Source organism: Anarrhichthys ocellatus, unplaced genomic scaffold (assembly GCF_004355925.1).
Source record: "Anarrhichthys ocellatus isolate YVR2014 unplaced genomic scaffold, GSC_Weel_1.0 scaffold17, whole genome shotgun sequence".
Lineage (NCBI taxonomy): Eukaryota > Metazoa > Chordata > Actinopteri > Perciformes > Anarhichadidae > Anarrhichthys > Anarrhichthys ocellatus.
The window spans coordinates 5,550,732-5,577,855 of NW_022280047.1; the positions used below are offsets into that span (position 1 = coordinate 5,550,732).

Below are 27,124 nucleotides of genomic sequence, written 5' to 3' on the forward strand. Positions count from 1 at the left end.
TATATATATATATATACTGTATATATACTGTATATATACTGTATATACTGTATATATATATACTGTATATATAGAGAGTAAAATGAACCACTTAGTTCTAAGTCATTTGTATTACTGTATCGTTTTAGGAAGGTGCCATTAAGGTGAAAGACCTTAGTCTTCCTGAACTAATTGGTATCATCGACACAAGTTTCTGCTGTTTGGTGAGTTCTCACTTTCTCATACTGTAAACGGTAGGTTTTGTGAGTAATATGAATGTAGAGGTTTGCATTGTACTGACCCACAAATGGCACATTTTATCTTGTGAGTAGCTCCCCTCCACAGTGAGATGAAGAACGAGTGGGGATAGAGTTAGTCTGTTATTCAAGATCGCTGGTCAAGTACTTCCCACTGGTCAAAGATGTTCTGCAATCGTGTTGAATTTGGAGAGATGTAGAGCAGACAGAAAACATTTGATGAATTCTCTTTATAGTCACAGAGAACTTAAGATGTTTGCCATTTTACAAGAACATACCAAAAATGGCAATCCAACGTGTAGTCTAAACTTCACTATTTTCTTTTTTTCTGAAATAACTACCAAAATAATAATAATTAAAAAAGTCATGAAGGTGTTTGAAGTTCTAGTGATTGAATCCCATTGAATTTTAGATCAGCACCACTGCAGGAAACGCAGCACTCATGTGTGCGTGTCTGTGTGTATCCGTAGATCACATGGCTGGAGGGCCACTCCCTGGCGCAGACTGTGTTTACCTGTCTGTACGTCCATAACCCCGACCTGATTGAAGAGCCGGCCCTCAAAGCCTTTGCCCTGGGCATCCTGAAGGTGTGCGACATCGCCCGAGAGAAAGTGAACAAGGCCGCTGTGTTCGAGGAGGTGAGCAACTTCCTACATTTGAGCTTTTGCCAAAGCTGTTCCAGTCCGTGGTGGTCTGGGAATATTGTTAATAATTTTACTGGTGTTTCTGGTTTGTCTACTGGTATTTCCATTCATTTAAGTTAATATTACAATTGGCCATTGATGACTTAGTGTCGTATTTATATGTGGAAATGCTGATTTACCGCATATTTTTCCGTAGGAGGATTTCCAGGCCATGACCTATGGCTTCAAGATGGCCAATAATGTGTCAGACCTGCGGGTGACAGGTACAAGTACTGCGTTGTAGATTCAGTAGATCATTGCGTCTACGGCTTCACTTTAATACTGAGTCATACTGTTGTTTCAGAGAAACAAAGCTGAGGTAATCTCTTCCTCTCATTTGCTCTTCCTACCAGGAATGCTGAAAGATGTGGAGGATGAGTTACAGAGGAAAGTTAAGGTATTTGTTCCTGGCCAGTTTAAGCCACAGTCTTTGCCATTTCAATAGAACCCCGCTGATAAGAATATTACATTTGGTTATGTCTTGTTTTTCTCTCCCACTTCCTCAGAGCACGCGCAGTCGACAGGGTGAGCAGCGAGACCCAGAGATGGAGCAGGAGGTACGTCGGGTCGTTCCTCCGTGTTGATGGAGTTTTGTTAAAGGCGTGTTCTTGGAATAGCAGTCAGATCATCTGAAAGCTCAACAATCGTTGCTTCTGACTGACGTGATGCAGTTTCAACATAAAATAACATCAGCTTGTGTCACTGGTCTTTATTAATTTAGTGAGCATCCCAACATTTCAGCCGCAGAGTAAACCTCTGAACCCTCCTCCTCAGTCTCTGCCTGGTGTAATTAGTTTCCCAGCTGCTGTCTATCTGAGTGTGAGGCTCATATGAACTCTGGAGACTCTTTCATTACAGTAATAATAATGAAGGAAGGAAGGAAAATCAGATCCAAAGATGGACTTTGTCTGGGTGGCTTGTTACTTATCGTGCCTTGTAAAGCTTGATAGACAAATAAGGAAATATATGTATTAATAGCTTTGCATGGACACATGATCCTGTTAAATGCTCTCATTTATTTTTTTTCAGCATCAGCAGTATTTGGCACTTTTCAATAGAATCAAGTTCACACGCCTTCTACTGACTGCACTGATCACCTTTACCAAGAAAGAGGTAACACACACACAAACACACACACAGTTACTACGACCACGTGGATTTAAACATGTTCTTCTGCTTATAACGAGCAGTGAAGAGGGTTTTATTAAAGTGTACTTGCAGGCACCTCTATGTCATCTTCTTCTTTGTTGTTGTGTTTGTGTTTGTTAACTAACAGTTTTCTCTTCATCAGACCAGCTCGGTGGGTGAGGCCCAGAAGCTGGTGGTTCAGGCTGCTGACCTCCTATCGGCCATGCATTCCAGTATTCAGCACGGCATCCAGTCACAGAATGACACCACTAAAGGAGGTAACGTACACACTCGCATTAAAACTCAGCATTAATGTTTCTTATTCACTTACCCCACTTCCCGGAATTGACTTGCCCATACACAGAATGTTTTATTCATTCGCGGCTGTGAATTAACAATAACAACAAAGTCTAATGACTAAGTTAATTGTCATTGTTTCCATTGAAATGCTCATTTGCACTTCAGCTCATCAACTTTGTCTTTAGCCATTTTGATGAGAAGGAAGCGAGATGCTCACTCCGTAGCTACTTCATTCATCAGCTCTGCTATTCTTTTTTTTTTTTTTTTTTTTTTCTTTTTTTTTTTTTTTAGCACTTGATTTTAGATTCACTAGCCCATTGTGGCATTTTACTTGTCCTGGGCAATAATTTTGCTTTTTAGAGGGAATCTATTGGCAGAAATGGAACACATTATTCATAAGTTTGTTCTTTTTAATGTATAATCATCTGTAAATAAGAATTGTTGTGTTTTTGATACCTTGTTTATATCTACAAAGGAAGCGTTCTTCTTCACGGAGTCTGCTCTGTTGCACCGCCATGTTTCTACAGTAGCCCAGAATGGACAAACCAAACACTGGCTCTAGATCGGGCCACCGTAGAGCTCCTACACCCTTGGCACACGGGAGAAGTTTCAGTTGGTTGCAATCTGCAACCTCACTGCTAGACGCCACTAAATCTTACACACTGGCCCTTTACGTAGTCGTCATGCTGAGGCCGCCTCGTAGGGAAGATGACTTTATATGTGACCTGTGTTAAACGTTTGTGTTCTTTATTCTCTGTGACTGCTGCAGACCACCCCATCATGATGGGCTTTGAGCCGCTGGTAAACCAGAGGCTGCTGCCTCCTACCTTTCCTCGCTACGCCAAGATCATCAAGAGGGAGGACATGGTGGCTTACTTCAGCAAACTTATAGAACGCATCAAGACTGTGTGTGATGTGATCAACACCACCAACCTGCATGGCATACTGGTAAACACATTTCCACCTCTTACTCTGCTGTCTGAACCCGTAGCCTTTTCTCTGTTTGTTGGATTGCTTAGTTCAAAATTACTTTTTCTGAAGTGGTCATCTCCCCCATACATACGCATGCTTTCTAGGTCATTATACATGATAAAAGCATATGAATTGAAACATTATGTAGAGTGTGTTTGTGTTTTCTTCAGGACTTCTTCTGTGAGTTCAGTGAGCAGTCTCCCTGTGTCCTCTCCAGATCTCTACTCCAGGTGAGTTAATAATTGATTCTGAAGAGTCGCTGCTTTTTCCCTCTGATGCCTACAGAGTAAGGTGGTTTGTATACATGTAACAACGAATAACACCTTCAGATGACATCATATAATCTCATAATTAAAAACGTATCCCTGTAGCACCAGGTGTGTGAGAACTAAAGGGGACTTGTTTTCCTAAATCCAGACGACGTTCCTGATCGATAATAAGAAAGTGTTTGGGACCCACCTGATGCAGGACATGATTAAAGATGCTCTGAGATACTTCGTCAGCCCACCGGTCCTCTCCTACAAGTAAGACTCATTTAATGCTCATTCACATTTTTATGGTATTTAAAGGGTGTGTTTGAGCTCATTGTGTCTCGATCAGCTGTCTCAAGCTCATATTGTGTGTGTGTGTGTGTGTGTGTGTGTGTGTGTGTGTGTGTGTGTGTCCCTCCAGGTGTTGTCTGTTCAACAACCACCAGGCCAAGGATTACAGTGACTCCTTTGTTACGCACTGCTCCAGGGTATGTTACCGTCACTGCTTAAAGTTCTAGTCTGGTGCGTGTGGTTCGCTTTGTGAACTTTATGGGATGTTTTCAGTTTGTTTGAGTAGTAGAATTATAAGTGAATAGCTGAGGTGGAGAGATGTGGAGTGGAATTTGGGTGGAACACTGAAAGGCTTGTCTATCATTAGCCCCCAACATGAATAGACAAGTGGGAGCTGTGTGTTTTATTTGTTTGCGTCTTGTCACTTCTCCCTGCAGCCGTTCTGCAGTCTGATCCAGATCCACGGACACAACCGAGCTCGACAGAGAGACAAGCTGGGTCACATTCTTGAAGAGTTCGCCACACTGCAGGACGAGGTGAAGCGCAGCTGTTTCCTCTGTCGTATTCCTCCTTTTTTTTTTTTTCTGATACTCAAACACAACACCACTGTTTTTTGCATCATTGCACCACACAAGTTAGGCAGAAATATGTCACCTACTCTGAGGACAGGTGTGGTTCTATAATTCATAAACCAACTGCTAAATTCTTCTTGTGTGCTCTGCAGGCGGAGAAGGTGGATGCAGCCCTGCATAGCTTGCTGATGAAGCTTGAGCCTCAGCGACAGCATCTAGCCTGTCTTGGCACCTGGATCCTCTACCATAACCTGAGGATCATGATCCAGTACCTGCTGAGCGGCTTTGAACTAGAGCTGTACAGCATGCACGAGTACTACTACATCTACTGGTGAGAGCACACGCACACACACACACGCGCACACACACACACACACGCGCTGGTTTGTTTGTTCCTGGTAACTCTAAATCTCAGCGTGCTCCCTTCTAATCATCTGTGAATGAACACCTGTTTGTTTCCGACTGCAGGTACCTGTCTGAGTTCCTCTACGCGTGGCTGATGTCCACTCTGAGCCGAGCCGACTCCTCTCAGATGGCAGAGGAGCGGATCACGGAGGAGCAGGTGAAAGGACGCAGCAGCAAAAAGACCAAGAAGAAGAAAAAAGGTACACTCTATCGTAGCCTCTGTGGCTGAGGTGAGAGCATGACCACAAATGAAGAGGGCGATCCTCCTGTACGGTGGGTGCTCGTCCTAATAATGATGTGATGTTCGGGTTTCTTCTGCAGTTCGTCCTCTCAGCAAGGAGATCACCATGAGCCAAGCATACCAGAACATGTGTGCTGGCATGTACAAGGTAGGAACACCAGCACAGACACACTTTGGAGCCCTCTCCTCTCCTATTGGATATACACTGCTGTAGCATCGATCCTCTGTGTCTCTCCTCAGACTATGGTAGCTTTGGATATGGACGGGAAGATGCGTAAGCCTCAGTTTGAGTTGGACAGCGAGCAAGTTCGCTACGAGCATCGCTTCGCTCCCTTCAACAGCGTGGTCACGCCCCCACCCGTGCACTACATCCAGTTCAAGGTGCTGTTCATTATTCTTGTCCTTTCTCCCCTTTTCCTCATCACATTCCCGTCACCTTTCCTTTTCAAATTGTTTCCTTTTGTTGGATGTTCCTCTCCTCTCTGACTTTGCCCTTCTTGCCCTCTCCAGGAGATGTCCGATCTAAGGAAGTACAATCCTCCGCCAGGCTCCGCTGACCTGTACATGGCCGCCAGCAAACACTTCCAGCAGGCCAAGCTCATCCTAGAAAATGTGCCCTGTCCAGACCCCGAGGTAAGGAAAATTTACTCTTTTTTTAATAAATGCCTACTGTGAAAGGAAATGTTGCATATTGTTCTATTTTCAGTGTCCCCAGCTCCAAAATCTATTCTTGAAAAGATTTTCTCACCTAGACTTTTGCTACTTTTTGGTAAATCATTTGGGACTACAGCATTTCAAACCATTCAATCATTCAAAAGCATAGCCTCAGTTTTATGGGCTTAGTATTTTTCTGCTGTATTGCTCTAAACTGAGTTAAATGGTTTGTTTGTACTCTAGTTTTTGCCTTTTCTGAACTATCACTAACAGTTAATGATTGAAAACAGGTGAACCGTATACTGAAGGTGGCCAAACCCAACATCGTAGTCACGAAGCTCCTGGCTGGAGGCCACAAGAAGGAGACCAAGGTAACACGACACACACAATGAACGGATTATCATTTGGTTCTGTGGCGGTCGTGGATTGTGATTTTTATGTTTATCTTGGTTAATGTTCCATGTTGTGAACACTTTGTTGACATACTTTACTTTTCTGCATCTCTAGGTGCTCCCAGAATTTGACTTCTCAGCTCACAAGTACTTTCCTGTGGTCAAGATTATCTGATTGTGCTCGGGGGTTGATTATTATGTCATCATAACGACCATCAGCCGCAAAGACCACACCCTCACTTGAACAAGTGTGCGATGGCCCTGACCCGGTGTGTGTCTGTGAGATACAGCGAACGGTTAAGTTGTGTAAAGGAGTGTTTGATACGCTCGATTCTGTTTTTCACCCGAACGAGAGATGAAACCAGACCAGAGAACTCGCACCTGGACCTAAATGACTGACAATATCCACATCTGTGAAAATGTGTGTGCGTGTGTGTGTACATGAGTCGGACACAAGTCGATTGTTTCTAAGCTGCCCCCTGAACTGTTTTGTGAAGGCTTTAAAAGAGGAGCTGTAATGATAATGAGTGCATATCATTCAATCATATGGAACGTTTCTATGTATTTATGTGCTTATTTGAATGAAAGTGTTGAGCGTGGGAGGACTACAGCATCTTGTTTTACTTCAGCACCAGTTTCATCTGCATCCGTCTATTGTGAACCCGAGACGGGACAATCTGTGAGAACAACCGCACACAATGTGAATTATCTTGTGCAGAGGAAAAACACACGTAAGAGATTAAAAATACACAACAAACAGCAGTGGTGGAGATACTTTACAGGCCAAGGAGCCTTCTGCACTGCTTCCTCAAACCAGCTGTCACACATATCATAATAAAACATGTCTTTACTTCTTCTGTCATTTAAGTCCTCGCTCTCACTCTAGTTCTAATTGTGTTTAGACATCTAGCAAAGTGAGCGACCTCATGAACAAATTGATATAGATGTGCAATTTCTGAAATTCACTCACTAATAAACAGGTTATGTAAATTTCTCTTAAGTCTAAATAAGGTATTGTGTTGCATTCATAAGTGAAGCATTGAGATATGCACCAATATTATGTTATAGTTTATTTGTTATAGGATGCTATAACAAATAAAGGAGTGTACCCTGAAGTAGTGAATAGCAGTGGAATAGTGTCTTCACAGACATTAGATATTCAGATATACTGAAGAGATAACGGATGAACTCTGGATGGTTTTATTCATAGATAGCACAGTGCTCCCAAATACACTTTGTTCGTCTCAGTAAAGAAAAGTTTATTTTACCTTCCCATTGTTAATTACAAAAATAACCGTAACAATACTTTAAATTGATCACACCTTTAATCTCCAGTTTAATTCCAAAGTGAACTACGTCAACATGAAATTAAATTCATACGGCAGGTGATTATGAAAAGAGATATCTGACATCTGTGAGGTTTACTCATCAACACACTTCCTGTAGTTGGCCCACTTACAGAGATGCTGACATTACACATGAGACATTGTTATAATCCACAGCTGAGCCTGCATCACATCAGAGGTGAGATTAGAACGAAATAATTAAGAAAATGATTTTGATGATTGAAAAGTATTTGACTTTCTACACCAGCTTTAAAGGCACATGTTGTGGTTCCATCACTGTGGTGATCACTACCAGGTTCATCATTCTCACGTGTGTCACCTCAGACTGCCGGTGGTTTTGGCTTCTGAGGGTTTAAAACAACAAATTATGAAAGTAACTTCTATTTTCAGAAACTGAATCACGTATCTTTGTATTGCTCGGCGTTAGGCCTTGTTTATAGAGATAGATACAGAGTGTGAAGGAAGCAAAATACCGCAACAACGTTTCGCTTTCTCTCGAGTTTTCCCTCGTTTGCTTCTTTCCATCTGTACTCTTTTCTTTCTCTCCCTTTCTACTCCCTGGCCTTTGATCATTTTAAAATGTCTCCCGGTCTATTATGAGCATTTGGAAATGCATGGATTAACAAACAGACCTGCAAGACCAAGTCATCATTTTTACTATTATTTTGTATTCTAAGTAATAGTTTTCACTTCATTGTTTTAAAATATTCTACTACTTTTCTTTGTCATAAAAACTCTGACACTAAATAAAGCTTCCCTGCATTGGTACAACCACACGTTGAAATCAATCCCACATGAAACCTTGTCTTGATAGTGGTAATAAAACGTGTTTTATTCTCTATCATCAATAAAACTAATGATCATTTCAACATTTTACACATTTGTTCCACATTGTAGAATGAAATAAAATTACAAAAAACAAATCAAACAAATTAAATCAAGAAAAAAAAAAGTGAATCAAATTTAGAAATATCAAAAAACATTTTCTCTACACGTACATAGACACAGAAAAAGGTACTTCTTACACAGAAAAGCTTTCTGACAAAAAGCAGTTTACATTTTGCAGTGTCAGACAACAGACAACACCACCCATAACAGCAACTTTGCAAATAAAATGACAATAAAAATCTCAAACCACATTTGTCCTGAAAGATTTACCAAAGAGACAAAAGACACTTTGACACGAATGACTTTGAGCTTCATTAGTTGAAACAAAAGTGCTGATTTGCGACTTGTTTGAACCCCTTTGTGTATCATCAGAACTCCAATCCTGTATTTGTACGGTTACTTAGAAACATGATGGCCGGGCCCGGATTCAATAAAATAATCATGATTAAAAAATACAAAAATAAGTTAACAAAATTGACACTACTACAGGTGTGAAATTATCTTTGAAATGATAATAAGAATGCTGACTGGAAAAAGTTTGTAATCATAAATCACACATTTCTTTCAATTTGTGTTCCTCAAAGAAAGTTACCTGAAGAGTCTTCACGCTGTCAACAATCTTTAATATATATTCTGTAGCTCAAATATGTCATTATTAAGATAAAATGTCTGAACTTTTACATGAAAGGGGAAACTAAGTCTCGTGCATTTTATTATTGTAGATAGTTTGCTAGAATTCAGCACATGTTGGTAAAACTCATGTTTACTCGTATAATAAGTAGATTCTGTGAGATTTAGCTTCAGCCTTAGCTCGACACAGCGGTGATGAAGGTGTTGGAAAACATACATGATTCATGAACAGACTGTCGATGATAAGTCAAAGCATTATGGAAATGATGGCAATTAAAACCACAACAAGTTAAGTAACTGTGGGTATTCTGTCAAAGTCACCAATTATAAATAAAGTACGGGGAAAGATAAAGTAAAATCATCTGTCCTGTATAAAACACAAGGCAACAAAAGATCCCGCCACAACATTTCATCATTTTGTCATTTTTAATGCCTAATATCAGTCTGTGTTTGCACTCACCCACACAATGTTCGCCCTAAAGCACAACACAATACTGAAATCAGCAGACCAGAGGCAGTATCCACAAAGTAAAAGGTCCAAAATCAGTACGCATGTACCACCACGGCCCCACAATCCACCTCCAATGTGTCAGAAGCAGCCGACCGCAGCGGTGGTGTACACAGAATCAATAAGGCATAACAAATGAGATTCATGACGCACTAATATCATCAAGGAGTTCCAAACTATTCCCTTCATTATAATCTGAAACTGTACCTTCTGTTTTACTGATCCCAGATGTTGCTCACATTCATACATGCTGAGAAGAAAAGCCATGCTGCCGTTAAAACGCTACTCTATAATTATAATTATAATATTATAATACGGTATGTTTACTTACTTTTCACAGCACTTCTGGCTACGTGGGAAGCAAAAGAAGCTTCTGTTTTCATTTTCCCGTTTGACTGGGACACAATTCCTTAATTTGTTGCAGTTATGGAAGGCCTCATTTGTGTTCACTGTCAGACTGACCACTGAGCCAAAGTCAGTATCCTTTCTACGAGCAACAGGAGGAACTTAAGGCGTTGTTTGAGATGCTGTTGAGCCTGTACTGCAGAGTTCTGTCACTGCGATGGTTTGCACTTACTACAGTACTTCACACCTCATGACCCTGTGAGGGTGTGCAGATTATCCTCACTTATATTTAATCATTTAAGATACAGTCTTTACAGAGTGAACATAAACACTTCTAGCCACGTAATCAAAATCAACTGATTTCCAAGGTTTGTGGTCATTTTCATTTTTGAGTCTTGAGATGTCTTAAGTTGTGTTTAGGGAACACTAGAACCAAGTAGGTGATGGTACTTAGAAGTACTGAGTACTTCCATATCACCTAAACATGCTGAAATGAATGTGAGCACAGTGTACCACCATAAAAGCACCGCGGGGGGTTTATGTTTTCAGTGAAATCCATGTGAATGGACGCCATGAGTGTTCACGCTGGGCTGACATTTGCATATTTCAGTCTTATTTTTTTTGTGGCTCTTTCAGAATATTGTGAGTTAAAGATAGAGTGGTAAATATTCTTTCTCTAATTCAGAAAACATTTCATCAAATCAAATGCACGAAAAACAATTAAGATTATAAATTTTAAAAAAATATTCCAGGAAGTAAATGCTTTTGAAATGAACCGTCACAAGACTTTCTATGGAGATTACCATCTGTGGGTTATTTTGTGTTCACTGTGTTTGGCGGGCTGCATTAACCTGTATGCTTATGTTGTGCTGAGGTGAATGAGGGGCTCCTTGTCCAGCTCCAGCTCTGCAAAAAAAAAAAAAATCAATATTGTGTTAATTACACAAGCATACCTGTGTTTATATTTAATATATAGCTGCAGAGTGTTCACAGCAGGCCTACATTAAAACTGGTGAAAGATCTAACGAGCTGCATAAGAAATAAGAAATGCCATTGAGCGCATTGTTCGTGTCTAAAGGAACATTACCAATGTCCAGAAGTAAAAGCTGTGTTAATGATACAGTCAGCTGAACTGGAACATCTGAAACCAGATTTATTTCCTTAGTTGCTATTCCCCAAGGAAAACAAGAACAGTGAAGACACACCATTATTATGTAGAGTCCGCATCCATCACCTGTGTGTGTACAGCTGGTTCAGCAGCAGGCAGCTGCAGTATCGCTTTACACAAATCAGATTTATCTTTGCACAAACAAACGTCTTGTTTCAAACCTCTGAAAATAGCAGTTTAACTGAACCTACATAGCAGCAGCCCCACGATGATCGATACACAACTGAGATAAACAATCTACTCAGACATCAGCTTGATACTTCAGGGATTTTCTGCAATTACAATGTGTGACTTGTTGAGTTTTATGATAATGTCTAAACATGAAGAACAAGAAAGCAAGTTACTGTCGGTGAGGAACACATCTGTGTGTGTTTTAGTGTGTACCTTAGATTTGAGCAAGCTCAGCTTGTTTGTCCGCTTCAAACTCGCCTTCATTCTCATCATCTCCGTTATAGTCCGCCAGCTCCTCCTCCATGTCCTTGTCTATCACAAAGTACAACGTGCTAATCAACACAAAATACATACAAAGGACTTTTTAGCACAGTGCCTCTATTTCTTCATCCTTACCAGTAAATAACTATCCCTCACTCAAACCTATGCTCTGGTCTTCAGAGTCAACTGCACTTTGACAAACCCCAAAGTTGACACTGAGGATGTACTCACTCTCTCTAGACACACACACACACACACACACACACACACACACACACACACACACATTCAGTTTTAATTATATTAAGACACACATACCTATATTTTCAGCATGTTTACTATGCTGTTGTTTCTCCAAATCAACTTCACCCACGACTTGCTCGTCTGCATCATATTCTTCTGGCTCCTCAAGTTTCCGACCAATAGGAGTCTCATCCGCCTTCTCCCGGCCAATCAGCATGCCGTCCATCCCAGGGTCTGCCTCTGGGGACATGACAGAATTGTTGTTTATGTCCAGTAAAATGTCACCTCATCACTGAGAGTGCCTGAATAGCAATAACAAAGTAGTTCACTGCTTTCAGTGAACCGGGCCCTCTACCTTCGGTCTGAGCGCCCTCCTCATGAGCATCCATCACCGCCATCTCTTTATCCTCGGTCAGGTTATTCTTCAAAGGTCCCCCGGTCTCAGCCTCGCCCTCCTCTGTTTCGACAGCTTCCTCTGGTGGTAGCAAAATGTCCTGCTTGACTGCAGCAGCTGAGGGAGCAGACTGGGACTCTGCTTTGGAGAGGTCCTTCTGTGGAGCCAGGTCTACTGGGGCATCGGGATCTGGTACATAAGAAGGGAGGAAGCAAAGTGCAACGTGAGGGTGAACACTTGTTACTGCAAATGTACACAAGTTGACTTAAAGTCACACAAAATGCATTGGATGTACATTCATGTACACATAAACATCAGTGTCAGGAAGATCTATGTCTGTCACCTTTGTCCACGATGATCTCATTGGTCAGTAGTTCAGGTGGATCATTTCCTTTGGGCTGAGAGAGGCTTGGTGTGTGGCTTACAACAGTTACCACATTATCCTCAGTCATGACCGGTTCGCCCTCTGTTGCTGCTCCATCCACCTCGTTTTCCTGCTGAAGAGAAAACATCATAAACCACAAACCTTTACGTCATCGAAGCGTAAAAAGTAAGACGTGTCAAAGCCACTTAATGATATTAGACCTTTTTTTTTTTTGCATGAAAATCAACTCCATTTGCACACTTGCATGTCAACAGACAGAAAGCCAGTTCAAAACATCGACCAAGCCTGATGAGTTGCTGTTTTTCTGTATTACAAAGAAAATCAAACATATGTGTTGAGAAACAGTTCGAGGGTTTCAACACGGTGCTATAGTGTGTATATGACGAATGGCGACCGATATCCTTCCACGTGGTTCAAACAGGAAACCAACACACCTCGCCTGAGGGAGAGATGAGCTTCTCAATTTTCTTCTGAACTTCAAGTTTAGCAGCGGCCACTCTCTCGTCACACAACTCCTTCTGGGACAGGACCTGGGACTGACAATGGGTCCTACACACACACACACACAGAGACACACACACACACACACACACACACACACACACACACACACACACAGACACGTCAACCAGGAATGACAGACACAAATTCACTACATTGAGGCAATTAATAAAGCTGAGCTTATAATCGTGGTTATCAATTATTAATTTCAAGAGGGCTGCGATTAACACAAATGTTGATTCATCTTGATCTCCTTTAAACAGACCTGTATGAATATGATTGATTTAAGGAATCTTCTTCTTACATGTCATACGTGAGTTTGTTGTTGAGGGTTTTGATGTTGCCCTGGCAACTCTGCAGCTCCTTCTGAAGCTTTCCCAGGTCATCGTTGAGCTGATTCAACTGACCTACAGCACAGACACACAAAGGTCATTAAGAGACACATAAGAAGTGAATTATCATTGTTTTTGCAATGCAATTTGTGAGAAAGAGTTGAGAGAGAGACTTGCCTTTGAGTTCCTGTATGGTTCTGGTACTGGAGGAAATGTTCTGCTGCAGTGTGCCCTTGAATTAAAGAAACACAGAAACTATAAATATTCACAGTTCGTTTTTTTTCCTTTAATTAATGTGTGAGTTTAGAGTGAACCACAACAGTGAGCTAAATCCAGGCCCCCAAAATGTCTCTGTGTGAATAGTTTAGAGACAATATTTGAAAGGTACGATTTGCCCCCCCATCACTTTTTTGTCATTGTGTGTGCACCTTCTCTTGGCTGCAGGTGTTCTGAGATCCTTCCAGCTGTCTCTTATAGAGGCTTTCTAAGTGGCTGATCTGGTCCTTCTGTCTCTGGATCTCTTCCTGGAACTCATTCTTCTTCATCTCCGCTACTCCTCGCTCTGCTGCTCCACGTCGCACCTGGCCTTCCAACTCATACAGCTTAGTCTGTATCGCACGCGCAAGGACAACAGGTAAGGACATGGTTAGTGATAAAAACCAATGACACCATGACAAAATATAATGCACGCTGGCTGTGAGTTTCTTCTTTATGCCACTTATACCAAAGACAGGAAAAAAAGAGATCAGCAACAATTACACAAAGGTTTCTACAAACGGCACCAATATTTGGGTCATAAATATATTCTTGTTCCACAGTGCATACAAGCACGACCCATTAAGTTAGAGGCTAATAGTGACTTGCATTAAAGGATGTGTTTTGAAAGTTGTGAAATTACAATAAAAAGACTGAAGACCAAAAGAGGAACTGATGAGGCCCATCTAACATCTGCAAATGGGAATCATGCATTGGTCTGCTAATATGAAGATGTTTTTCATATTTATACGGCATGTGAACTTTAAACACACAGACTTTTCGTTCAGGCAAATGTAAGAAGCTAGAAACTGATATTGCAATCTCTATTCTGAGAGAGAATAATTAATTGATAGGTAATGATTTCCAACAAAAGGCACGTGGTATATTTGCACTGTACACTACGGTTAGAGAACCACACAAACACACACACATACATGAACCTACCTGTAGCTCCAGGTTGCGGGAGCTTGACACCCAGTAGTTGAAGCCCAGAACCAGGATACAGGCAATGAGAGCCCCAATCATTAGAGGGGGGGACCTTCCTCCACGACGACCGTTTCCCAGACCACCCATAGCTGTCTACAAACTGGACACACACAAACCGCAGCCAGGGTCAGCTCGCTTTCCATGAATTGTGCAATTACATGTTTAAAACAAGTCATTTCTGTTGGTGACCCCCCTGAATTACATCTACTATTTGAAAATGGTCAGCTGGCATGAGGCTAGCTGTTGCTGACAACATGGCTAAAGTCATTGAAGGAGTCTACAGCCGTTTCAAATAGTCCAAGCCTGCAAGCAGCAGTGAGCTGCTTCTGCTTGTATGGAGGTAATGTCACACCACCAAATATTTTCACGGTGTCAGCGAAAACACAGAATACAGTAAATGTTAACCGTTCATATAGACATATTATGTTTAGCAATTTCTTTAAAGATACGATATACGTGCAACTTTGTTTAAATGTGCACAATATTAAGACCACATTTAAAAAACACACAAGTGCACATTGTAGTGCTCCCAGTGGCTCATTGGTGCTAAAGCACAACAAGTATACTCATGCTTGGGTTCTTCCCATCATGCAAATGCAGGCAAGACCCAGGTGCAAAGAACTGTTAAGAATAGTTTAATCTACTTCGTAATTTAGCGACATTATGCAGATGTATCACAGATTAACGTAGCAGTGGACACAAAGATGTCTGGTAATAACCTAGCTAGTTATCAGTGTTTACATTAACGTCGACGCATGACTCCCCGTGTTGTCACACAGCCGCGGGGCACAAGGGAGTCAACCTCAGCTGAAGATGACAAACACTGGGGAGAAAATAAAATACCGAGTGTGCTAACAGACCACAGCGCAGGCCTGTTAGCAGGTTATAACGCTACCTTAACCGCGCACAGGTACCGTTAGTTTCCGAACTGAGCTCCATCTTTCTTTGGTCAACTGCTAACATTAAACAGCTAAGGTTAGCCAAAAAGGTGCCAGATAGGAGCTAGCGTTCGTGTTAACGGCCATCACACAGACATAGGTTAAGAGTTTGCAGAAGATGAACGTTTGTAGTTCAATTTCTAATAAAAAAATATATAAGACAAAACGACAAAGAAGGTTAATGAAGATTATGTTCCACCACACTAAACATAATCTGTTTTACTGTCTCGAGTCAAAAGATAAGCATACCTTGTCCCCAGTTGACGTTTGCTTTAGTGAGGTTAGCGGTTAGCTAACGCTAGCAACAAGAATCGACTTAGTACCAGGAAGACTCGAGAGTCGCCACAGATGAACTAGTTAAATGTGGAGCCCAGTATATAGAGTGATACTTAGGGATATATTTGACAATCTGGCAGCGTTTCTCCAGCAATTGTCTGCGCGTTACCGCTCGTCAGTTAGCTCGTACCCATTACTGCCACACAAACAGCAGAGTCCCTCTGTGTGTGTGTGTGTGTTGTGCCTGTGCGGGACAGTCAGGTGCTGCCTCTGCTTGCTGTAGGAAAAGGGCGTTTTAGATAATTGTACTGGTACAACACACATAAAACCTAAATACAATTTATATTCCCATACATTTACTACACAGGTAAGATTGACTTCTACAGTAAAATAAGAGTATGGCATTACTGTTGCAGTCGATCTTTTAAGAGTTAAGCTTGTCGACTAGTGATCCCAGAGTTGTATAGTTTACGAAGAGCTTTGGAAGGCAGCACGGGCACTCTCCAACACAAGTCCTTCTGTAAGATCTGGTTAAAATGAAAACCAAATCCACAATCTAAAATACAACAAATAATTAAAACACTGTTTTACTTTTCATTTAGCCTTACCCGAACTTGAAGTTTAAATAGCTTTTGAGACATTTGCACTACTTTTTATAATATCAACCGAAGATCTTAAAAGATAGAGCTTCTTATGTGCTGGTGCATCAAATTGAAGTCATTCATCATCTAATTAAGATTGCAGAAGTGGGTAAAATTATTATGTTTTAATGCATCATCTTGGTAGACACACAAATGCAAAACATACACACCCTTACAGAAAATAATTGACTGTAAACTACAACATAAAATCGATTAGGGTGTTGATATCTTCAATTTCAGTACATATACCAGTAGTCATTTTCTTTTGTTTTCACAGCTTGCACAGTGACCTGTTTTCCTAAAAAAATAAAATGTGTGAACCTGTGTGGTTAAATACTCAGACAACAGCACATTTCCACATGTATCATGTGGATTATCCCAAATTGCTGCAGGTGTGTAATTGTGCCATTCATCTCTTTTATCCATCAATCTATGCTTGTAAAACCAATAACGCTTCACAGAAAATGGTTTTGGCTTTGCACAAACAGGTTTATCACAGTCAGTGCTCTCTTTCAGTGAATAATGGTTTTGCCCGATTGTATCTTCCTCTTTATTTCCTGAGATACTGTATAATCCTTTGCAGTCAGACTTTCCCTAAGAAGACGTGCATTTTTAGTCTTTTTTTCTCCATCAAACATCGTCAAAGATGCCTGTCCGAGAAGGTGACAGAGAAAGGTAACGTCCTCCGGTGGATCTACAGTGTCAGAAACAGAGAAATAGAGTATGCGATTAAGGAAGCCTGTTTGATTGTTATTCAGCTCCAATTAAACACTATGTTCAAATAATATACCAAAAAAATAAACAAACCTTCTGTTTGGTGAGCCTTCATCGCTGGAATTATCTCGCAGTAAGCCTCTCTTCTGCTCCTCCTCCTCTCCATCTCTTCTGGTGAATGTGATAACTGAGAAAGACAGAGAGCAATGTCTACACTGTGTACTGTAAGCAGGCAGACCTCTTGATGGACATAAGTGAAAGTATAGTGGCAAACTATCCAGAAACAAAGCATAACACAAACAAGCATCAAATATGAAATCAAGCTGTTGGAAAAACCCTTATTGTCATATTATTTTCAGTAGCTGTGAGAAACACAGAAACTATTTCTTTAATCCTTACCACTACTATTGATCTCTGTGACAGGTCTGCTCTGGTCATCCTTCAACTCAGTGTAACCACCTCTGGTTCGCCCAGTAGCCCCCTGGACTCCATACCGCTCTGTCCAGGCCTGAAACAGCAAACAAAACAGGCCCATAAATACCTGGCAACACTTATAGAAAACAATAGAAAACAGCAAGCCAACACACTGGGAGGGTGTTTTTGGTTTTTAAGAAAATTGTATAAGAAATTATTTGATAGAAAAAAACTTTTCTAACCCATCTTCGATTTTCTCCATCCTCAGCTTTCTGTCTTTTTCTTCTTTCTACAAAAGAACACATTGTAGTTCATATTGTTGAAACGCAGTGAGCACTGATGTCATGATGACTTTCAGATATACAACAGCAACAACTTAATGTGAACTGAGGTATAAGAAATAAACAGTAAAAGTAAAAGACTGACCCATAACTTGCTTAATAACTAATATGTTCACTAGATTGAAGAGAGGAAGAAATATTGAATCAAGTCTGCAATAAAGTGGCTCAAAAGAAATAATAAAAAGAATACTACAACTTTCAGCAGAAACATCAGAAATAGTGAGTGACTGAATGTGTGATGAAACTACCTCTTCTGATGAGTTCCCTGCCTTCATCCACCAGGTCAGAGGTCAAGTGGTCATCAGTGATGTACTGATGGAAGCCTAGGAGGTTCAAACAGCGAGAGCCCAGGCTACAAACACAGACACAGTGATAACGATTTATCATCAATGAGCTCAAACATATAACCAAAACTACACATGAATGAAAATAGTGTTAGTTGTCAGTGATTATTGACTTACCTGTAAAAAGTGGCAGAGCAGAGCAACAATACCAGCATGGGATAGTAGATGTAGAAGCCATCAGATATAAAATATAGCACACGCATAGAGCCCATGATCTGACAGAGGGAAATAAAGAGGGTCATTTCATCACTCCAATTGGTTTGAATGCAAAAATATTTTGACATGTCTACATATATAGATTTTGTGATCACACACTCAAGTGCATTATATATCTTTGTCAGTATGAATGTGTTGTTATGGGCATGTTTGTGTGTGACCCACAGAGGTGTAGGATGTCTGTATTCTGTCCTGGTGTGAGATGGCGGAGTCCATGTGAATCAGGCCCAGAAAGTTAAGGCATAAAGGAGGGGTCAGACGACAAAACAACCTGAGAGGGAAAAAACAAAAGAGAAACAACCCCGATATCACAAAACAGGAGTTTAACACAATGCGAGAAGACCAGACTGAACTGTGTGCTGTTCACTGTAAAATGTGCTGGAGTTTAGGATGATGTCAAACAAATAACTGTGTTTCAGAATGCCTCTTAAGTGAAATAAACATATTTTATTATGACTTTTATGTGGAACATACATGCCGCTGAACTGGAGGCTGTAAGCATCAGTCTGGTGATGTGGCACCAGGTAGTAGTAGTCGAAGACTCGTATCCTGAACACTGTGGAGTAGACACAGACACACAGGAAGAGGATACTGACGAAGCACACCATCTGGTGGAGAGAAACAAAACAAGTAGAGACATGAGGCACGTTAGCTCTATGGAATTTTCTGCCGACTACGGACACGGTGGGTGTTTGTTTTCTTGAGCCGAGTGAAGCTCGGGTTTGTTGTGCATTTTTTTTCTCAATACGTGCCCACCTCGATACAAATGTAGTTGTGTTGTTTTTCAGCCATCTGAACGAAGACAGCGAAGAGGGAGAGGACCGGGTGTGTAGTGAAGAAGGTGCACTCGGACCAAACAACTGCTGCTGAGAGGAGACACAGGAGAACTGCCAGCAGCTTGTAGAAACCCTGCCTGAACACACACTCCCAGTACCACTCTGAGACGGACAAACACACGCACACAGTTGGAGGAAAAATCAAAAAACTATTTCAAGTTTAGCAGCTTCTTTGAGGCAGTGACACCCAACCCACTAATGCAACTGAAGTAGGGAAATTCTGGGGTTCTATTATTGAAATAAAACAAAATGTGCAAAAACAGAGAAACTGTCCTTCCTTTCCATCTGTAAATTTCAGATTTTGGTCCTGACTGAACTCACCCACAGTAGGAGTGTAGATGAACCGACGGATCCAGCCGCTGTGGTGTTCTGTCGGGGAGCCGTGGATGAAGTGTCGGACTGGGCAGCTCTGGCTTTTAGCTACATCTTCTCGATGAAAGGCCTCATCTAACAACATAGACCACTTAACCTGAGTCTGACCGTGTCTCTGCACTGCAGAGATTACCTGAAACAAACACACACACCCAAATAATTCACATTTACTACATGCACCGACGGTTTCCTTTAAAACCATAGTGCAATGTTCAAAAAAGTATTTACTTTTTTATGCAGCTTAATTAAGCCTCTTTTGGTGGGAAGGACATTCTGCTCACCACAAGAGCTTTCCACAGTTCTTCCCATCTCTTCTTTGTACTCAGTGGGACACTGAAATGAGATGACGCTCAGATGAAGACTTTCCCACAGAGCCTGACTGTAAACTCTGTAAATACAACATTAAACTTACTCGTGTATTTCTCACCTTTGTAATTATGGTGTCCACACACTTCCTGAGACAGTGGTTGCACCTGACAGATTCATGGACGCCTGCCACCTCCTGATAATAACAAATATGTTTGTTCTTGTTAAAGTAAGAAAAACAAAATTAAGATTTTCAAACACGCAAAGTCTGTTGAAACACTTTCAGTCTCAGCACCTGCTGGAATCTCTTAATACTTCTACTGTACAGAATTGTACATAAAATCTCACCTCCATAACATCTGCCAGGTTCTCCTCCGCCGACACCTTCTCAGTAGCCATTTTGGCTGCCTTGAAGTAGGTCTTGGCCAGCAGGTAACCATGGGAAGATGCGAGCCAATAAGAACGCGGGATCTCCACTAGGCCATAGCCTAGCAAGAGCACCAGAAGGAAGAGGCCCCAGGTGTTTGCGGCTGTAATGCCGATGGTCTGGAGCTCTCTCCTGCACAAGTTTTACAGATAAATCAATGACATAAAAACCACCACAGAAGAACTTTAGTCCACAAGTCTAACAACATCTAATATTTCTTAAATTGAGGTACGTATGACTTACCATGTGAGTTGCCACTGTGGGTGAGCGGCCACGTAGACGAGCAGAGAGATGAAAATAAGGAGGTAGGTGCCGTAATAGATAGCATTTTCAATGAGAGCTGTTTTAATCTTTCCAACTCTGGAGAAAGCTCCCGACCGTGCATAAGACTGCATGAAAGGCAACAGCAGCCTGTACACACACACACACACACACACACACACACACACACACACACACACACACACACACACACACACACACACACACATATAGGACAGAGTCAGTATACCAAAACACAATTATGTTTATAACAAAAGGTGGCAGACACAGCAGTTACAGTATAGTTGAAGTTCAAATAAGTGACTGAGTAGCTTACCAAGTAAGAAACTGGGACGTCCAGTATACAACTCTCCAGAACACTGGCAGGATGCCATCGGGTATATAACTCCACGGCTCCTCACAAAGCTTCGGTACACTGTAACACAAACACATAAAAGAATGTGAGCATACACGTTGCAAGAACACTTTGAACTGCAGTGATGAGCCTTGCTGTCGAGTCTTTTTGGATACTAACACTTTGTTAGTAAAAGTTCATATCCTACACTTAGTTTCCAAATTACTGAAATAAACGTTTCAATGTGAAGTAAAATCAATCGATAAAAACAGTTTAGACGCTGTTTGTGGAAAGACATGTTGCTGCTTAATATCATAAATGTAATTTGAATTCTGTGAGCAACATGAATAGAATTTCATTCAACTTCATGTCTCGAAACTTGGACAGATTATACCAACAATACTCAAATAACTCAAATTTCTCAGAAAAAAATATGATAATTTTACACAAAGGTTCTTCATCAAATGAGAAAATACTCAGTGCTTTTTATTTGTCAATCATTTGATTCACACAAGAGTTTACAAATCATTCATATAGACTATTTATTTATCGAATTACCAGTAAACATGCTTTATCGTGATATATAATGGGATTGATATATGAAATGACGATCATGATAAAAGATATTGTCCACATCACCCAGCCCTAAGCCAAAACAATATACATATTGTGCATCATGTTGGTAGGAATACAGTACCTTGAAATGAGCAAACTGTGCCAGTAAATCAAAAGTTATCTCATTTACCTGACAGTTGGATGAACAGAGGAGTTGTCATCTCTCTGATTAGTGCGTCTCGCTCCAGTTACAGGAGTAGGGTGGTTTGCATTGTCATGAACACACTGCTTGTAGATGGTCTAAAAGAGGAGCAGAGTTTACACAGTCAGCTCCATGACGAAGCCTATTCATCACGTTACACTGGTACAGGTAAGACGCCGGAGGCCAGATATGTAAACACACAGAGCTCAACCTCACTCCGACGCAGACTGTTCTCAAAGCTCACATCTCGTTGATCCTGTTTTGATCCTGAGATGATCCAAGCAATTATGGTTACCGAGGCAGAAAGACCTCACGTTGACACACACTTCTAACAGCTGCAGTGGTTTCATACCGTGCTGACGTCGAGCGGCAGGATGAAGACGATGAGGAAGCAGAGGTACCAGGACAGCAGCGTCCCCAAGAGGACCATCCGCTGCTGCCTCCGCAAATCTCCATAGCGCTGGAGGAGGTAGAAGGCCAAGAGGAAAACAACTACCACCACAACAGCCAGCGCAGCACCGCTCATACTGACACGAATGAAGAGACAAACGTCAAGAACTCATGATGACACACTGGAGGGAGGGAGAGACACCCAGAGACAAACCGATTGGATGTCAGCTCTTATCTGGTGGAAAACACGGAGAAACACATGACACCGGTATGAGTGAAGGAGGTGAGGAGGCAGAGAGCAGGGGGAAAGGACATATGAGGAAAATATTTTAACTGATAGAGAAGACAGATCAAAGGAGATGAGGCAGAAAACTGTTTGGGAGATAAAAAGAAATGAAAGGACCATTCCAGTGGTTTCACATGTTTTAGCCCATTTACTGCCAATCACATGTGCTTTCCATTGAAGCTAATCCTTCTACAAATAATGCTTATGTTTTTTGAAACTTGAATATATTATTTCTATTGATCCAGATCTTTCATTAATTTGTGAACATCTTTTAGCAGACTTGTGTAACGTTATAACATAATGAAGTGCAAGCTTTTTAAATTTGCATTTGTGTAACTGTAGCAACAACTGACGCAGATTTGATCTTCACGGTTGTTAATTGTAAAGCCAGAGTGTTACTGTTTTTCCATGAGAAGCAATGAATGGATATCAAAGGAAATGTACACAAGCCTACAACTGAAATGGTACATATAGAAGAGGTTAGTTTTGTATTTGTAATTGAACAGTAACATTAGTAGTTTGACTTTCAAACATGAAAACATACAGCGTTGTCTAATAGTGTTTTAAATAAATAGAAAATAATGAAATGTTCCTTTAAAAATCGGCTCTATATTATTGGAGGCTACTTGTATGACTTGTCAGCCCATCGACCTATATCTTTGACGTTTGTTCAAGCAGCCATCTGAAATGTAATCTATTGTTGCTACCGAGAGCTGAATTGTGGTGACCGCTCAATAGTTTCAGTATTTCAGTCATCCAGCCGCTGTGGTCATGTTTGTATCCTGAAAAAGCAACAACAAAGCAGGACTAGGCAACAGCCGGACAGCGCATTGTGGTCTCGTATTGTTAATCATCGCTTAATAACCAATCGGTGCACAGACAGTCCGTGATTCAATTAATAACAGGAAGTGATTCTTACCTTTGAATTTCTTCTCTCGGGCTGAAGCTTGTCAAGCAATAAACGGTCTGAATTTACTGCCAGATCGCGTTCCTGAGACATGAAGTCCGACAAATGTACACAACCTTTGAAACTACATTACGTAACGGTCAAAAGGCATGCGCTCTTTTCTGACGCAGCAAGGAGTTCTGGGTAATGTAGGCGAGCAATCGCGTGTCTCAAACAGGAAACCAGGCACAGGGACCGCCACTGCTATAGTGCTCCGACAGCCAAACAGGTATTACAGTGACATAGTAACCCACCAACCCACATTTGAACAGTGGTAGAAAGTACCTAAGTATATTTATATATTTATATATAATTATAATGTATTATATATCAGTGAGACTTCATTGATCCCCAAGGTGAAAACCACAAGCTACACAGCAGTGTAATATTTACGAAATATATGTTAATTAGCCACATATTCCCCAAGTACTTCTTTCACCACTGCATTTGAATATGGTAAAATACATGTACAATCACAATTATTGTTCATATATATGCTGAATATATTTAAAATGTATGTGCATACAAAAAGAAAATACTCCACATACAGAAATATACTGTGGAGATGATATCGACCTCCTAGATGTTCCATGAGCTGCAAAACACTGCAAAACTATCATTCTTAATCATACATTCTTATATAACTCTAAAGCAGACAATCATTTCAGGATGTAACATTTTTTGGCAGATTTTATCACATATTTTATTAAAATGACACAAAATATTGTTTCTCTTCTCATTCAGATTCCCACACTTTGAATTGTGACACTACACAATTATGCAGAAGGATTTTTCAGCATTAGGATGTTTTATTATTTCAGACCTGATTCACACACACTTAAATCCTGTGATGATCTCCAAATTCGCTTTCAGTTCAAATAAAAATTGATTTTCTTCCAGTAGTCATGAGCAGCCAACAGATGATTGTCTTGATGAAGTTAGATAAATAGCAAATACAGAAATCAAATCATGTTCCCACACTGTTGATCTTGTGCACTCAGTCTATGATGGGAAGCTTTGGATTTACCTCGTGTTCTAAATGCTTTCCAGCCGACAAACTTCGGGGAAAAAAAAGCAGACAAACATCTTCGATCCTTTTCAGTTGAGGAACATCCACACATATGGGTCGTCGGCGTACAGAGGGCCCAGCATGTTGAAGCACACAGCTCGGTGCTCCAGTAAAATGTCCATCTGGCTCATCAGGTCCAGACAAAGATGTTCTACAAGATTCAGACAAACAGACCAGTCTACAACCGCTCTGCACCCACCGAGTGCCTCCAACCAAACTGACCCAAAAATGTCCAGAGATTCTGGCCAGTCCAGTAGAAGATTGTCCATCAACTCCATCCGGTTCATAAATCTGTTTTATTACACTCAGTGTAGATCAGCACTCAATTATGGGAACTCTGTTGCTCTGTTACATTACGCTTTGCCTCCGTCTTGTTTCTGCAGGGCTGGATTCAGACAGTCACAGGACAGATAAAACCTGACTGCATTAGCAGGTACTTAGTGGGGCCATCTGTCAACCTACATTCTCACTTTAACCCCTTCTATCTCTCTCTTTCTGGCTCTAGGATTAGCGTAATAAACTGTGTGACCATTCAGACCCTAATGCCCTAATTATATCCTTAGTATTCTCTGTGATAAAGATCTGTGAGTGAGATTTAATCCAAATGTAGAATTATCCTGTTTTTCTTAGATCGTTACTCTGCTTCAGTTTTGAATTGAGCTTAATCTCTGTGGATCACACAAACACTCTTCACTACTCACACCGAACACAAACACAGACAGGTGCATGACAGACAAGTCCACTCATGTTCATACATACTGGGAAATGTAGTCTCCGTTTAACTACTGAACGTAGTGACAGGCATGGTGTTAATCTGACCCAGCACTGATTTTGTTTCTTCCGACATTTCTTCTGCTAAAGTGAACGTATCTGTTAGGTGAGATGTATCAAGAATGATAACACTGAATATTTCTAAATTATTATTGAACACTTTCCACCACTAGATGGAGGTAATGAATTTGTCCTTTAGCATCTTCAGCGTCACACAAAGACAACAAAGATTGACAAATGCACCTTCTTATACTTTTAGAAATTCAATACTTTTAGAAAAATTAAAGTCATTTTTTTAGTAACAAAAAATTTAATTTCTTTCAAGGCTATAAGACACAGACAAATCGGTTGAATTTTCTTTTCTTTTTTTAAGTGCTGCAGCAGAATATTTCCACATCTTCTAACTAACTAACTAACTAACATCAAAATGCATAACTCCAGTATGATGAATACTGAAACCATTGCTCTTAATGCCAGTGTGCTACTGCTGCTGATTATAGTGTTGATTCATCATAGTCATGATTATTAATTCTAACAGTTCAGGCTGTCATTCGTTAGGAGAAAACAATAATTATAGTTGAATACAACCAAAAAGGAAAAAACTGAAGGAGCTAGTTCAGACCCACAGAGCTTAGAAGTGACACCGAAACCAAACTGTGGTGAGATAATAGCTGTCTCTCCCTCACGCTATTGTCAGCTCTTTTTTATTCTATTCTCATTGAGCACTTTCATCCTTTATTTTCAAAAAGATTGGCTTCTTTGGCCAGTTGTTTATGACACAAAAAAGAAGGGTGTCATATTTAAATCTTTGAGGGCCTCAAACACATCGGTCATGTTTCTGGTCACTCCCCTTGGCATCATGGGGCACAGATTATTTTGGAAACTCAAGCCTCATTTGTACCAAAGCCTTGTCCTCTCCAAGATTCAGTGCTAACCGGACAGAGTAGAGTTCAACGGTGAGAAAAAGACAAGACAACAAACTGTTTTCAGCCACCCAGCCTTCAGCAGAGTCACCACTCTGCAGTTACGTACAGCAAAGACACAGGTGAATCTGACTGAGGTAATTAGCACTGCACCTGGCAAGACAATCCGATATATCTATCGCAACCAATTAATATTTAGCACTCCGACAATGAAGAAGGTAAAGATTACCTAATATCCAGAGAGATGACATCATTAAAAGACTGTATTGGGCACATATTAAAGATAACCAGGAATGTTTGAGATGTGTGATGGCATTCTGATAAACTTTGTAGAAGTCCAAGCATGCACCAGTTCTGAACTTCTATTTGTGACACTGTAGAGAAAACTGTTGGTTTCAAGATTTAATTGTCTCTAATAGTAATGATCCTATTAAGCCGTGATTCTCTGTCTTTTCAAAGTTGGCTCACTTTGGCTCAGTATTGTGGAAGAGCAGAGATTCCTTGTTGGTGAACAACAAGTTTGTTTTCCAGTGTGGTAAACTCTGCCTCTGAGCCCAGTCTGCAACTGTTACTGAATGTCTAGACCTCCTCCGTCTCTTCCGTTGCCTTTACTCTTTTTCTTTCTTCTCAGAGTTCGGTCCAAGTTGTTCTAATCCATGCGTCTAGCACGACAAGCCACCGGGACAATGTCCACCGTGGCCTCATTCAGATGAGTGAGAAACGGCGTGTGAACAGCCTCGTCTCCCATCGTGCCCATTGAACAACATCTACGAGTGCGCTGAGACCCCTGGGTTTGAAGTCTGTAACATTTGATCCATGGGAAACCCTCGTGCACAATGATGCCGTTGAACAATGTGGCCCCAGTTCTATATGTCCCTAGAGGGCCACTGTAGACCACATATCTTATAACCTGTCCTGGATACATCCCTCCCCTGGGAGTGGACCACTCCCATTTGAAACGACTGGCCTGGTAGAGCAGCCTGGGCCAGCTAAAGTTGCACA

The 27,124-nt window shown here is 40.9% G+C and overlaps 3 protein-coding genes across 5 annotated transcripts in view; 1 reads left to right on the forward strand and 2 right to left on the reverse strand.

The window, feature by feature from the left end:
• The window catches only part of naa35 (N-alpha-acetyltransferase 35, NatC auxiliary subunit), a 19,046-nt gene extending 12,059 nt beyond the window's left edge, over positions 1-6,987 (forward strand). The window contains exons 5-23 of the mRNA XM_031856158.1: positions 129-203; positions 707-874; positions 1,077-1,143; positions 1,273-1,316; positions 1,426-1,476; positions 1,949-2,032; positions 2,211-2,325; positions 3,117-3,295; positions 3,490-3,549; positions 3,737-3,843; positions 3,992-4,058; positions 4,299-4,397; positions 4,586-4,764; positions 4,902-5,038; positions 5,160-5,227; positions 5,320-5,460; positions 5,590-5,712; positions 6,024-6,104; positions 6,241-6,987. Coding sequence (XP_031712018.1) covers positions 129-203; positions 707-874; positions 1,077-1,143; positions 1,273-1,316; positions 1,426-1,476; positions 1,949-2,032; positions 2,211-2,325; positions 3,117-3,295; positions 3,490-3,549; positions 3,737-3,843; positions 3,992-4,058; positions 4,299-4,397; positions 4,586-4,764; positions 4,902-5,038; positions 5,160-5,227; positions 5,320-5,460; positions 5,590-5,712; positions 6,024-6,104; positions 6,241-6,300 — 1,905 coding nt within the window. The 3' untranslated portion in view covers positions 6,301-6,987. The remainder of the gene's footprint in view (positions 1-128; positions 204-706; positions 875-1,076; positions 1,144-1,272; positions 1,317-1,425; positions 1,477-1,948; positions 2,033-2,210; positions 2,326-3,116; positions 3,296-3,489; positions 3,550-3,736; positions 3,844-3,991; positions 4,059-4,298; positions 4,398-4,585; positions 4,765-4,901; positions 5,039-5,159; positions 5,228-5,319; positions 5,461-5,589; positions 5,713-6,023; positions 6,105-6,240) is intronic.
• Positions 6,988-8,276: 1,289 nt separating this feature from the next.
• Positions 8,277-16,405, reverse strand: golm1 (golgi membrane protein 1). Of its 2 annotated transcripts, none has more exons than XM_031856162.1 (11): positions 15,727-16,405; positions 14,498-14,639; positions 13,726-13,905; positions 13,475-13,529; positions 13,270-13,372; positions 12,899-13,013; positions 12,423-12,573; positions 12,041-12,268; positions 11,761-11,925; positions 11,395-11,493; positions 8,277-10,748 (listed from the first exon to the last, which is right to left on the reverse strand). In XM_031856162.1, exons 2-10 carry the CDS (start codon positions 14,624-14,626, stop codon positions 11,396-11,398), a joined length of 1,224 nt encoding a protein of 407 aa, XP_031712022.1. In that variant the 5' UTR covers positions 14,627-14,639; positions 15,727-16,405; the 3' UTR covers positions 8,277-10,748; position 11,395. The 2 variants fall into 2 exon arrangements, with proteins under 2 accessions (XP_031712022.1, XP_031712021.1); XM_031856161.1 differs by having other exon boundaries at positions 12,423-12,576.
• Positions 16,406-16,504: 99 nt separating this feature from the next.
• Positions 16,505-23,448, reverse strand: LOC116388379 (G-protein coupled receptor-associated protein LMBRD2B-like). 2 transcript variants are annotated; one of them, XM_031856159.1, is made up of 18 exons: positions 23,333-23,448; positions 22,090-22,362; positions 21,726-21,835; positions 20,963-21,061; positions 20,608-20,775; positions 20,286-20,496; positions 20,059-20,133; positions 19,860-19,964; positions 19,581-19,764; positions 19,180-19,361; positions 18,898-19,031; positions 18,589-18,694; positions 18,325-18,422; positions 18,112-18,215; positions 17,765-17,811; positions 17,508-17,616; positions 17,202-17,295; positions 16,505-17,088 (listed from the first exon to the last, which is right to left on the reverse strand). In XM_031856159.1, exons 2-18 carry the CDS (start codon positions 22,261-22,263, stop codon positions 17,025-17,027), a joined length of 2,064 nt encoding a protein of 687 aa, XP_031712019.1. In that variant the 5' UTR covers positions 22,264-22,362; positions 23,333-23,448; the 3' UTR covers positions 16,505-17,024. The 2 variants fall into 2 exon arrangements, with proteins under 2 accessions (XP_031712019.1, XP_031712020.1); XM_031856160.1 differs by having other exon boundaries at positions 22,090-23,448.
• Positions 23,449-27,124: the final 3,676 nt, after the last annotated feature.

Coding starts and splice junctions, on each gene's coding strand:
- golm1 (XM_031856161.1), bottom strand. CDS start 14,626: ATGGGTGGTCTGGGAAACGGTCGTCGTGGAGGAAGGTCCCCCCCTCTA. Junction 13,530..13,725: donor ACACCTGCAGCCAAGAGAAG/GTGCACACACAA, acceptor CTTTAATTCAAG/GGCACACTGCAGCAGAACAT. Junction 11,494..11,760: donor TAAACATGCTGAAAATATAG/GTATGTGTGTCT, acceptor ACTTTGTGATAG/ACAAGGACATGGAGGAGGAG.
- LOC116388379 (XM_031856159.1), bottom strand. CDS start 22,263: ATGAGCGGTGCTGCGCTGGCTGTTGTGGTGGTAGTTGTTTTCCTCTTG. Junction 21,062..21,725: donor TCTGTTCATCCAACTGTCAG/GTAAATGAGATA, acceptor TTTGTGTTACAG/TGTACCGAAGCTTTGTGAGG. Junction 17,617..17,764: donor ATGGAGAAAATCGAAGATGG/GTTAGAAAAGTT, acceptor TTGCTGTTTCAG/GCCTGGACAGAGCGGTATGG.